Below are 12,843 nucleotides of genomic sequence, written 5' to 3' on the forward strand. Positions count from 1 at the left end.
CCGGCCACGTAGAGAAGAACGGGGTGTGCGGGTGCGTCTGTGTTCGTGGTGCGCACGCGCGGAGTGTCGGGGTGTCCTGGACCGGACCCGGCGGCTTGCTGACCACCCCACCGTCCTATGGATGCGCGGCACGAGCCCCCACAGCCTTCGCCCCCAGGGAGACACAAGGAGGCCCAACCCGCGTGGCCCAGCAGAGCACACGTGAGGGGTGGACAAAAGGGACTGTTCTCTGCTTACGGGGGGAAGAGGCAGCTGTCCCTCTCCCCTCTTTAAAGGGTCTGCCCTCTCCAGTCCTTCGGTATGTTAGCGAGTTCCCCAGGGCCCCACGGCCCCAGCGCCTCTTGGCTGGTGTCCCCAAGCTCGGGCCTCTCCTTGAAGTGTGCCTCTCCTTGAAGTGTGCGTGCCTGCGACGGGAACGCGTGCTGCCCGGGGCCTAGGCATCTACCCCAAGGGCGGAATCCGTGGCCCGCCCTCTCCCTAGAGAAGCGACGCGACCCTTCCGGACCAGAGCAGCCGACGGCACAAGCAAACGGCTGCAGAGCTGATGCCGTCGGAGGTGAAGGGTCCGAGCGAGCCCCGGCTTTTTACAAAAGCACAGGGAAGCGGGGTTTCCCCAGCGCTTCTGTCTGCATCTTCAACCTGTCCGTGCCTCCCTGCTCTCCCCGTTTCTGTGCCGGTACCGCGCGCTCTAAATCACGACGTCCTTAGAGTAACTCGGGGATGTCTGCTGGGACAGGTGTCTCCACCTTTCCGTTATGTTGAAAAGCTGTAGCCATTTACTCTCCAGTGACATTTTACAACCAGGCCAAGTTTCACCAAAACAAACCCAGAGGGCCTTTATTTTTTGTTTGTACTTATTTATTTATTATTATTATTATTTTTAAAGATTATTATTTATTTATTTGACAGACAGAGATCACAAGTAGGCAGAGAGGCAGGCAGAGAGAGAGGGGAAACAGGCTCCCTGCAGAGCAGAGTCCGATGCCGGGGCTCGATCCCACGACCCTGAGATCATGACCTGAGCCGAAGGCAGAGGCTTAACCCACTGAGCCACCCAGGCGCCCTATTATAATTTTTTAAGGTTTTATTTATTTGACAGAGAGAGAGGGAACACAGCACGGGGAGTGGGAGAGGAAGAAGCAGGCTTCCCGCTAAGCAAGAAGCCCCATAGGGGATTCGATCCCAGCACCCTGGGGTCCTGACCAGAGCTGAAGGCAGACGCTTAATCCAGTGAGCCACCCGGGTGCCCCTATTTTATTTTATAATTTAATTTAATTTATTTTATTTTATTGCAGTTTGTCTCAATAGAAAGGTCTCCGAACCTAGAGCAAAATCAGGGTTGGTTGGACCCTCTCGGCTGGTCTCCCCCAGGGCGGAGTTTAAGTTCCTGTTCCGCCCACCCCACCCAGAAACTACATTTCCCAGCAGGCTTAGCGCCCCCGCCGACGCACTTCCTCCCGGCGTTCCCCGCGGCAGGAAAGAGCCGAGCGGGCTCGAGGCCGACGCGACCAGATTTCGTCGCCGCTGCCGCCGCCGCTGCTGCCCCACCGCTCTGAGAGGAGTCGTAGCCGCCGTCCCTGCCGCCCTCGCCGGCCACCATGTCCGCCCAGGCGCAGATGCGGGCCCTGCTGGACCAGCTCATGGGCACGGCCCGGGACGGTGAGTCGGAGCGGCCGGACCGGCGAGGGGTTGGGGCGGGAGTGAGGCGAGGCCGCCGGGCGGCCTGAGGCGGGGGCCGCGACCGTCTGCGCCTGCGCCGGACACCCTCCCCATCCCCCGCGCGCCGACCGCAGGCGCCGGGCCTTTGTCTGAGGCGGCGGCGGCCGGCTTCTCCCTCGCTGACGGCGGTGCCCCGGGTGGCTCCTGCCTCGGCGCCCGAGTCGCGGGTGGGGCTCCAGCCCCGGTCCCACGGGCCGTCCTGCGGCTTTCTCCCTGGCCGGCGCCGCGCCTCGCCCCGCCCCCGCCCTCGGCCTCGCGCCGCCCGGCAGGCCGCGGAGTCGGCGAAGGGCGCGCGCCGGCGTGGGCTGCACTTCGCCGGCGGCGGCGGCGGCGGGGCTCCGCGGGAAGGACGCTTCGTGCCAGCCGAGGGGGCCGGGCGGGCCCGCGGCCCCGGGCGTGGCTGCCGTGCCCGGCGCCGCCGTCCGTGGAGCTTGTGCAGCGCGGGTTCCCGCGGCGCCGAGCGGGCCGGCCCTCGCAGCCGCGCGGGGGCCCTCCGTTGAGCTAGCGCTTGCAGTCGTTAGGTGCAGGTCGGACAGGGACGGCGTAGGGAGGCCGAGCGGTCGCGGTGGTTGTCTCGGGAGCAAGCGGTCGCGCCTTCGCGGCCCGGTGCGCCCGCCGTGGTCTGTGTTTTCTCTTCCGCCCGTGGACGGAGCTGTAGTTCCCGCTGGCACACTCGCAGGGCTGTGCGGACTCTTTGCACTCTACTCCGTAGGGGAATAAGTGCTTTTTAGCGTTCTTTGTATATTGAGTTGCTTTTGAATTGCTTCCCATACTTGTATTTCCTACAAACTGAACAATTGTGGCCCCTCTATTTTATTCATAAAGGTTCAGTGTATCTTTGCCTGCCTACATCAATCTGCAAGGGAGTTGCAGAAAAGCCTCATGTTCATCGAGCCGTGAGTCACAACCAATTTCTAAGCTGTTATAACGAAAAAGTGTGTGCTTTTTTTCACGAATAACTTTAAAAGTGTAGTTCAGAAAGCAAACATTTTCAGTAAAGAGACACGACATGAATCCTGGATGCTTGCGAATCCTGAAGTGTATTCCTCCTCTTCTCATATGACACAGCTCTGTGTAGACACAGATTAGCTTTAAAGTTTGTCACGTTCCACTTTGCCTTTACTTTTATGTATCGTTCCCCCAACTTCCTTACTGCAGGTGGGGCAAGAAAACTTTCCCTTTAAAACTTTTCAACAGCGGGCATAAAATTCTGCAGCTGAGGTCTTGAAGAATGCAGATGGGTACAGTATGTGTTGGAACTCACAGTGTGTATTGACTAATCTAGTTCCCCCCTTTTTTTTTCTCCTTTGGTATTGTCTTGTTAAAAGTGACTCCCAGGTGCCAACTTCTTTTTTAAGGGTGGGGGCGAAGGGGACAGGAAGATTAAGTCTAGATCATTTATCAGCCAGTGGTAGAGTTCGAAAGCTTTCTTCTTCATGTGATTTTGGGCAAAATACTGCCTATGTATTTGTCCATAGCAGAACGATCAGAGTAATACGTAGCTTCTGTTGGTGGACACTACCAGCCATACGTCAGATGTGGTGATTCATGGCCCTCTGATCAGCGTGGGGTTTGGTATCACTGCCCACATGTATGTGTGCGGTTAACGGCCTTTTGGTGCTCAGCCTCTTACTTCAGATTCCTTGACTTCTTTGGCACAATGATGGAGTCAGATCTCATTAAGTGTGTGATTCTTCATGATACATTTAGCATCAAAAAACATCCGTATCCCGCTCCAGTTGTAAATACCTCTAGATCAGCCTTCCATTGTATTTGGTAGTCTGCCAACCATCCAGGTGAATTGTCGTACCAGATGTGCTTTGGTGTTTAACGTGGTAATATTGTCTTATTTAAAACCACAAATGAATTTCAGGAGACGAAACCAGACAGAGGGTCAAGTTTACAGATGACCGTGTCTGCAAGAGTCACCTTCTGGACTGCTGCCCTCATGATATCCTGGCTGGGACGGTAGGTGTATTCGGGGTTGGGGGAACGTCATGGAACACTCAGACATGGGGGCTGCCTTTACCAGGCAGAAATCACTTACTGCCTTTCAAATGATAGATTGTTAATTTGGTGGAATCTTGTTATGGGACCTACTTCACTGCTGTAAGAATTTCTCTCTGTAAGTTACCATATATTTTGTAGAATCACTTTTATGGAGGTTCACAACCAAGTAGTATGAGTTGTATCATTTGGCTAAACCAGAAAAGTATGGTTCAGGTCAGCCTTTAGTTCTCTGAAAATTCCGGGTTCATTGGTTGGGTTTCATGGTGAGCATATGCCGATGCTAGACTTTTGATCTAACGACGTACTTTCCTTTTTTTTGTTTGCAGCAATGCAAGGTTTATTGAGTGATAGCCGAGTGATAGTACAAAGTTTCTCAGGAGGGAGGGGACCTGATAGGGTTGCCAGGTCTTAGGTTTTTAATAATTCAGTTGGATATACCAACTGAGTTTTTAGCATTGTGTTACATTACCCTTTTAAGAAATCAGCATGTGATCCAATGAATATCCACCTCTAAAATTGTACATTCACTTTGGATGAACCAAATAGATAAAGGCTAGTTTATGGAATATGCATTTATTCAAAATCAAATAGGATTGGAGAAGACCAAAGGGTAGAGAACCATCTACAGCGACACAGTCACTTAGAGCCAAGGAGTCCTGTAAAGACCACCACCGTGTTTGGATGGCACAGCCACCTCATGGAGTATGAAAACTGTCTGCTCATTTTAAGGGTCAAGTGTGCATCCACTAGGGAACATTTTCTTCATGATTAATTGTTGCTGTTCTCGTTACCATTGTGAGGGGAGCAGCCTGTGGGAAATCGCACGTATGTATTAGATCTTCTCAAGCTGATTCTACAGAGGGCAACTAGGAGATGAATGTCCAACACTGTCCCTTTGTTACCTGAGGTTTTGCCTGTAGTTGGACCTGATGTAGAGAGATGCTTTGTTATGGATTGTTGTTTGTACCATCAGTGTAGACTAATGGCTTCAACTGGTTAAGAGCAGTTCTGCTGAAGGAAAATCCTGTAGGGAGGCATCAGAACCTGGAACTGCTGATTGCTCTTAAGGAGAGAAACCAAGGGATGGATGTGCACGAGTGTGAAGCATCTCGGTTTCTTGAGGAGAGGTCAGAACCCTGGGTGGCATTGTTCCAGAATGCCGGTGAAAAAAGTAACCAGAATGAAGGCATTTCCTGCCGGCGTTTATTGTGTCAGGTACAGATGAATTCCTCAGCTATTTACTGAACACCTGCTGTGTGCCGGGCACTGTGGATATGGTGCCAGTAAAATAAAGGCTTCAGCCGGTGGAGGAAGAAGACGGACAATGAATAGATAACGGGTTTTAGTTATCGCGGAGTGGCTAAGTGAAAGTGGCTGTAATCATCCGTCTTCAGAGGATTGCTCCAGGCCCAAGTTGTTGCTCAGAACCATCTCCTGTCATTAGAGGTGAGGCACGGAGGAACAGAAGTTACAGTTTCATCGAGGCTTAACCGGAAAATACAGTATTGGTTAGTGAGTCTGGGAGAGTAAGATAGCTGGAGGGAATGTAGTGTAACTTGTCTCAGTGGAAGTATGTTTGTTTTCCAAAAGTTCTGAAAGGAGCCTTGAGTACCCTCCTGTGTCACCAGTGCGAGGCCACCAGAGGGTAGAGAACACAGGTGTTCCTTCGGTAGAAACGATTTGACATGCTGGATTTAACAGCCTCTTAAAATCTTCTGGAATAAGACTTACTGTAGTATTTCAGCTGTGTTTGGTGCTTAGCTGCCAGGGGAACTGGCCCGCCAGTACTTCCTGCCTCCTTGGCAAAGCTGAAGATAAACAGTCAGAGAGTAACCATGGAACCCAGGCCTGTCCTCTGCTTGCATTAGCCCTGGCTGCTTGAGACTTCTCAGCCAAAGGAAGGCCAGCAGTATATTTTTGCTTCATGGGTGGTTCAGTGATGTCAAAATTTTCTTGACAGTTGAAGTTCGTAGAGCGGTAATTTATTTGTACTTAAAATGGCTTAGTAGTGAAGGTTTTAGGGCTTCCTTCCGCTGGTGGTGGGTTTTCTTTGAGATACAGAGTTTTCATTAGCTTTTAAGCATTTGTTTGCCAGTTACTTTGCAGCAATGGTTCTTGGTTTTCGTTTGTGGAGACTGTATATTTTATTTTATTTTACTTATTTGACACAGAGAGATAGTGAGAGAGCACAAGCAGGGGGAGCTGCATGCAGGCAGGCAGAGGGAGAGGGAGAAGCAGGCTCCGCCCTGAGCAAGGAGCCCGACATGGGTCTTGATTTCAGGATCCTGGGATTATGACCTGAGCCGAAGGCAGCCGCTTAACCCACTGAGCCACCCAGGCGCTCTGAGACGGTGTATTTTAAAGAATCATCCTGATACTTAAAAGAGAGAATGAAGTGAAAGTTCAGCGGTCCAGGGAGAGCGATTCTGGCTACGACTTCGGCTGGTAGAAACGTTGTTGCCCTGCCTCTAGGGCTACATGTAACTTCATGGGAAGAATAATGAAGAGGAGAGGTCTTTAGTGTTTAAATGCAGAAGTTGACCTCAGTCTAAAGGAAGATGAGCTCCGCAGTAGGGAGCCGGCTGTTGGTTCTGTCACTGTTCATACTAAAGGACGTTTTGTTAGTAAGCAGGGCGTGCACGTTCTGTGAGACTAGGGCCCAAGAGTCAGGTACTGCCAGCCTCCCTAATTGGCCTAAAATGTTAAGTACTTTATAATCCATGAAGTTTTTGAGCTCCTTTTGGACATAGTTGTACTCTGAGCTTAAAGGAGGTCCTGGCCTCCATCATTGATTGTTTGTTTACTAGTTACGTGGACACGTTTTGGTCCAAATGCTTGGACTTCGCAGGTGTCTCCTCACGGTTATGCTGGGTTTTGTTAACTTGCACTGTGTGACTTGATAGTGTGATGCTTAGCAGACAAACCTTGCTTTTGCTCTTGATGGCCAGAGGCGGAGGGTGCCGTCTCAGAGTCCCCCTCTCAGATTCATTGTTGCACATGTGCTTACAACACACAGCAACACATCAGGCTAATCTTACTGGTAACACAGGTCATTTGTTTCAGTGAAACAATCTTTTGTTTCTCAAATGGGACAACTGAGTGGCCAGATTCTCTGTCTCCAATCATATCCAGGGTCATTTACTAGGTTAGGAGAGTGTTTGGAGGATTTTTTGGACCTGTTCTGCTTCATGTCTTCTGATATCCGAAGAGGTGTACAGAGCCAAGCGTTAGGTTGTGTTGTAGTTGCCCAGACCTGGTTGCTATCTGCTCTGTCCTTGTCCTGTCTTTGCACCTTAGGCATTGAGCATCTCACGTACTGAAGATTGCAGGAAGGAATGCCTAGAAATTTGTGGCTGTTGGTGATACTCTTGTTTTCTGGTGTTTTCCTTGTGGCCTCTCCCTTCCTCCATGCTGTTGTTTACTGAATAGATGTTTCTTCTTCATTTTTAAAAGATTTTATTTATTTATGTATTTAGAGAGAGGCTGAATGGGACAAGGGGGGAGAGGGAAAGGGAGAGAATCCCAGGCATGCTTCCCGCTGAGTGTGGAGCTTGCTGCAGGGCTCTATGCCACATCCCTGAGACTTGAGCAGAAATCAGGAGTTGGACACTCACCTGACTGAGCCACCCAGGTGCCCCACTGAATAGATTTCTTACATGTCTAATGCAAAAGTAAAACTAGCAAAAACTAATTAATACGGTTTCCATTATTAGTCCAGTATCTCTGGGTCTAGAAGAGACAGAACCCTTCGCACTTAAACGTATCAAAGTGTCATATTATCATGGTGATAGAAGAAAAGTACGATTTCTTGGCTATGTACTGTTTCTTAATATTTTTATTACAGTTTACTGTTCAAAAAAGTGTTGTTTATTTTGGTAACAGTTGAAACACCAGGTCATGTGCTTTCTGCAGTGGGTAGATGTTCATGTGTAAACTTCTGTTTCTTTCTCACAGCGCATGGATTTAGGAGAATGTACCAAAATCCACGACTTGGCCCTCCGAGCAGATTATGAGATTGCAAGTAAAGAAAGGGACCTGTTTTTTGAATTAGATGTAAGTTTTATTTTATGTTGATTCGTCTCTACTGTGAAGAGCCAAATACCAACTAACAAGAATAAAAATGTAACATTTATAAGTTATGCAGCAGAATAACAAAAGAGATAATTTGTTATTCTGCCAGTAGGGCTGGGAGCTAGAATGGCAAGTAATACTTGCTGTCACCTGTGAGTCTACCACCCCAGCACTGTTGTGCATTTTTGTGTGTATCATTTCCTTTTAAAAGTGTTATTATGTATTTTTATGGTTCCTTGAACTTCATATTTTTGCTTGTTTTTAAGCCTTAAAAGAATAGTTTCATAGCACAATCTTTAATAACCTTACTTTTTCATTCAGTATTGTATTTTTGTTTACCCGTTTTTTGGGGGTTTGGTTAATCTTATTGCTGCTTGAGTATGCCCCAAACTGTCTTCATTATCCATAGACACCTGGCTTGGTTCTTGGGTGTGGGTTTTGTTTGTTTTGTTTTGTTTTGCTATTACAAACAGTATTACGAATGTTCTGAAATATATTCTTGGTATATGTGTATTAGGGTTCATTTAGGGTCTGTTTCGAGGGGAGGAAGTTTTGGCTGGTAAGGATTGCATACGTTCATCCTTGTGAGCTGGTTTTGTAATGGTGTCCTTTCTCTGTCTCATTTCTGTTGTTGATAAAGCCATGGTATCAATTTATACCCCAATAGTGTTGAATTTTTGCAATTCACTGGTTATAAAATGGAATTTCACAATTTTTTTTAACTGTTGCCTCCCAAAGGAACCCTTTTTTAGACTTTTCTTCCTAATATGTCCCCTGTCCTTCAATGAAATTTTGTTACCACAGAAACCTGAGTATTACCTTAATGTGCTGTAGTATTCCAGGCCACAAACCACTGTGATAGCTAAGATTTTTTTTCACCCTTTAACAGCAGTTTTCACCTCTGAGTACAGGATTTAGCCACCCCATTTGTTTTTTTCTTTTTCCTACCTGTCCATCACTAGTGTGACCAAAGGTCACCAAAGGGGTTTGGTGGCATTCAGTCAGGTTCCTGAGTGAAGACTGGGAAGGGACAGAACTTGGTGTGAGGAAGCCACGGAATGGCGTCTCTTCTCACCAAAGGACATCATAAAGGATGTGTTGTAGCTGGAGTAAACTCTGTTTAAACAGTAGTCTTTTTTTTTTTTTTTTTTTTAAGATTTTTTATTTATTTATTTGACAAAGATCACAAGCAGGCAGAGAGAGAGGAGGATGCAGGCTCCCCGCTGAGCAGAGAGCCAGACGCGGGGCTCGATTCCAAGACCCTGAGATCATGACCCGAGCCGAAGGCAAAGGGTTAACCCACTGAGTCACCCAGGCACCCCTAAGCCAGTAGTTTTAAAAGTCATTAAGATTAATTCTTTTCAAATTCCTTTAACTACCGTGTGCTCTGTGTTGAATATTTGTATTAACTAAAAGTGCCTTTATCAACAGCTTGACTAACAGAAGAGGCTTGGAAAGGGAATTTTTCTATATTATGAGTTTACGTTCTTCAGTAACCTGCAGGTGCTTATGCAAGGAGGCCATTACTTTGGGATGTCAAGTTTCAGAGACTGGTAGATACACAGGTGTATTTTTTGAAATCTCAGGTTTAATAATGTTTCCTGGATCAGAGGTCTTAGCATTTCTACTAAATCAGAATGTCAGTGCGTTTTTTTTTTTTTAAGATTTTATTTATTTATTTGCCAGAGAGAGAGAGCGCACGTGAGCACAGGCAGGCAGAGTGGCAGCAGAGGCAGAGGTTAGAAGCAGGCTTCCTGCCGAGCAAGGAGCCGGATGTGGGACTCGATCCCAGGACACTGGGATCATGACCTGAGCCGAAGGCAGCTGCTTAACCAACTGAGCCACCCAGGCGTCCCATGTCAGTGCATTTTTTAAATGCCCTGATAAATTTAAAGTTAGACACAGATGAGTAGAAGAAATGGAGTCAGTGACTGAAACACATTATTTAGTGTATTTTGAAGGAAGTGTGTTTAGCCAGTGTGCAGAAGGGTAGAAAGTGTTCTTTTGTTTGTTTTTTTGTTTTGTTTTTTTTTTTAAAGATTTTATTTATTTATTTGACAGAGAGAGGTCACAAGTAAGCAGAGAAGCAGGCAGAGAAAGAGAGAGGAGGAAGCAGGCTCCCTGCCGAGCAGAGAGCCCGATGCGAGACTCGATCCCAGGACCCTGAGATCATGACCTGAGTCGAAGGCAGTGGCTTAACCCGCTGAGCCACCCAGGCGCCCCTGTTTGTTTGTTTTTTAATGAATATTGTTGAAAACTATCCATTAGCCAGTAGGAAAATACCCAGTTGGATCCCTAGGAAATGAATTTTGTTTGTCATCTTAATGCTATATAGTCTAGAAGCTATAAGAGGAAGGAGGGTACATTTGTGTAAAAACTTGAAATTTAGTCTAACAAAAATACCTGTACATGGGTTGCCTGGCTTGCTCAGTCTGAAGAGCATGTGATTCTTGATCCTGGGGTCACAAGTTTGAGCCTTGTGCTTGGTGTGAAGATTATTGGAAAAAAGTTCCCTTTTGTGCAATGAGAATAAATTGGGACAGGACATTGACAGTGTGTATGATAATGGGCTAGTTATCTTAAATGTAAAATTCATCATAATTGACAAGAATGGTATCAGTGGCTCAATTTAAAAAGGAGCAAAGGATAGAAAAGGACATTTCCCGTGGGCATCTAATCCTGTGACAGATGCTCACCTGGCTCAGAACCGAAGAAATGGAGGGTCAGATAGCCCTGATACACCTCCTGGTAACTTAGCGTCATAAAATGTGAAAGCACATGCCAGCCGGGCCAGTTCTAGGATCACACCTCACTGGTACAAAGACACACCTGTCCTAGAATATTCCTACAGCATTCATAGCTTCAGGCAACAGGAACCAGGTTGGCTTCCTCAGTAAGGGACTGCCTAAATCAGTCACTCTTTAGGGTGGAATCATGGATAACTGTGAAAAGAAAATTGGCCTGTTCGTTGTATTGTTGATGTGAAAGTATCTGCAAGACAGATTAAGTGGATAAGCAAAGTCTAATATCCTACTTCTCTAGTGTTTATTTTTTTGATTTAATTTTTTGGGAAGAATTTATTTATTTATTTGAGAAAGCTCCACTCTGCGGGAGTGGAGGTGGGGGCTGAAGGAGAGAGATAAGCAGACTTTGTGCTGAGCATGGAGTGGGTGACAGGGCTTGGTCTCACAACCCCCGAGATCATGACCTGATCTGAAATCAGGAGTGTAACACTCACCTGACAGAGCCACCCAGGTGTACCCCCATAGTGTTTGGTTTTTTAGGATTTTTTTTTTTTAAGGATTTATTTTAGAGACCGAGTGGGCACGCGTATCGCGGTATGCGTGCAAGTGGGAGGGACAGGGGGAGCAGCAGAAGCAGATTCCCCTCTGAGTTCGGAGCCCTACATCAGGCTCAGTCCCACAACCCTGAGATCAGGACCTGAGCTGAAACCAAGAGTCCAGTGCTCCAGGCGCCCCTTGTCTTGTTTTTTAAACAATGTGTTAAGTTGCATACATCCTTTTTTTTTTTTTTTAACTGATTTACTTATAAACGAGCTGTATGTCCAGCATGGGGCTTAAATTCAAGACCCCGAGATCAAAAGTTGCATGCTCTACCAGCTGAGCCAGCCGGGTACTCCTCCACAGTGTATCTTTTGTTTGTTTTATTAAGGAGGGTGCTATACACTTGTTAACATATTTAGATGTGCAGAGAGGTGTTTTAGAGGAACCCAAGAGGTTATAACCACTCTTAACTTGGTTGGAGGGTTAGAGCTGGGCAAGAGACCTTTGTGTACTATGTGAAAATTTATCATATATAGGAATCACTTTTCCTGTTAAAAAGGTAACCACCCCTCCCCCCAACTCCTTAAAGATCACTTTTGATCTTATAGATGGTTCATATTAAAATGTTTGATAACAAGTGGAAGAAGTCCTCTTGCCCTGAAAATGAAGGGCATTTTGGAGTAGCCATATTTGAAGGAGGACAGTCTGTCAGGGTATATAGGAACTCATTCCAGAACTCTGATGTTGGGAGCATATCTTAGGGATATGTGCAAATGAGTGCACAGAAGAGATGCTTGTTGCAGAATTTTTTTAAAGGGAGAAGAGTTTAATTACACAGTGGAGTGTTGCATTATAAAGCTGAGAGGAAGATACCTCTGGGTGTTGAGGGTGGAGATTTTACCTTAAAAAGTTTCTTCAGTGGGTTTAAGATAAAATTCACATGCCATACAAATTACCCCACCTTTTGGTTTTTTTCTTTTTTTTTTTTTAAGGTAGGCTCCATACTTAGCATGAAGACCTTGTTTTGAACTTATACTTCTCAGTAGTGATTGGATGTACATGGGTTACTTTGATAAGTAATTAAATATGGTCTGACTTTAAATACCAAGCTAAAATAACTTATCTCCTTAGTTTTACAGAATAAATTTTAATGCAAAAACAAAGGCTTTTCTTAAAAGACAGATTTGTAAAGTTAATTTAATGAAAATCAGTATTTTTATTTTTATTTTTTTTATTTTTTTTTTTTTTAAAGATTTTATTTATTTATTTGACAGAGAGAGATCACAAGTAGGCAGAGAGGCAGGCAGAGAGAGAGGAGGAAGCAGGCTCCCTGCTGAGCAGAGAGCCTGATGTGGGACTCGATCCCAGGACTCTGAGATCATGACCTGAGCCGAAGGCAGCGGCTTAACCCACTGAGCCACCCAGGCGCCCGGAAATCAGTATTTTTAAATCTTTTTGGTAGGTAATACGTGTTCGCTGGGGGAGATTGCAGAGGTCTAAAAGGTTCAGATAAAAAAGTCTCCCCTTTCCATGTAACCAGCCATCCAGTAGTTCTCTGGAGGTTGGTTTCATCTTTTAAAGATAGCTGATTCAGGATGAACAGATAGGATTATCAGAAGGCTAGTTGTGATGTTTTGTGTCAAAATTGAAGTTTGAGAAGCAAGAATCCTTCAGAAACATTTTGGTCAGATGTGGTTAGTGGACGGATTCTTGCTAACCCTGACCTGCTGCTGGTGCTGCTGGGCTCCTGGGCTGCCCT

General features: G+C 46.4%; 1 protein-coding gene across 4 annotated transcripts in view; it reads left to right on the forward strand.

Annotated features, from left to right (window-relative positions):
* The first annotated feature begins 1,461 nt into the window (after window positions 1-1,461).
* The window catches only part of LUC7L (LUC7 like), a 37,269-nt gene continuing 25,887 nt past the window's right edge, over window positions 1,462-12,843 (forward strand). For 2 of the 4 annotated variants that reach the window (XM_032327636.1, XM_032327637.1), the window contains exons 1-4: window positions 1,462-1,659; window positions 2,545-2,615; window positions 3,593-3,687; window positions 7,684-7,782. In XM_032327636.1, the coding sequence (XP_032183527.1) occupies window positions 7,687-7,782 (96 nt within the window). In that variant the 5' untranslated portion in view covers window positions 1,462-1,659; window positions 2,545-2,615; window positions 3,593-3,687; window positions 7,684-7,686. The remainder of the gene's footprint in view (window positions 1,660-2,544; window positions 2,616-3,592; window positions 3,688-7,683; window positions 7,783-12,843) is intronic. The other 2 variants (XM_032327638.1, XM_032327639.1) reach the window with 1 other exon arrangement.

This window comes from Mustela erminea, chromosome 20 (assembly GCF_009829155.1).
Source record: "Mustela erminea isolate mMusErm1 chromosome 20, mMusErm1.Pri, whole genome shotgun sequence".
NCBI classification, from domain to species: domain Eukaryota; kingdom Metazoa; phylum Chordata; class Mammalia; order Carnivora; family Mustelidae; genus Mustela; species Mustela erminea.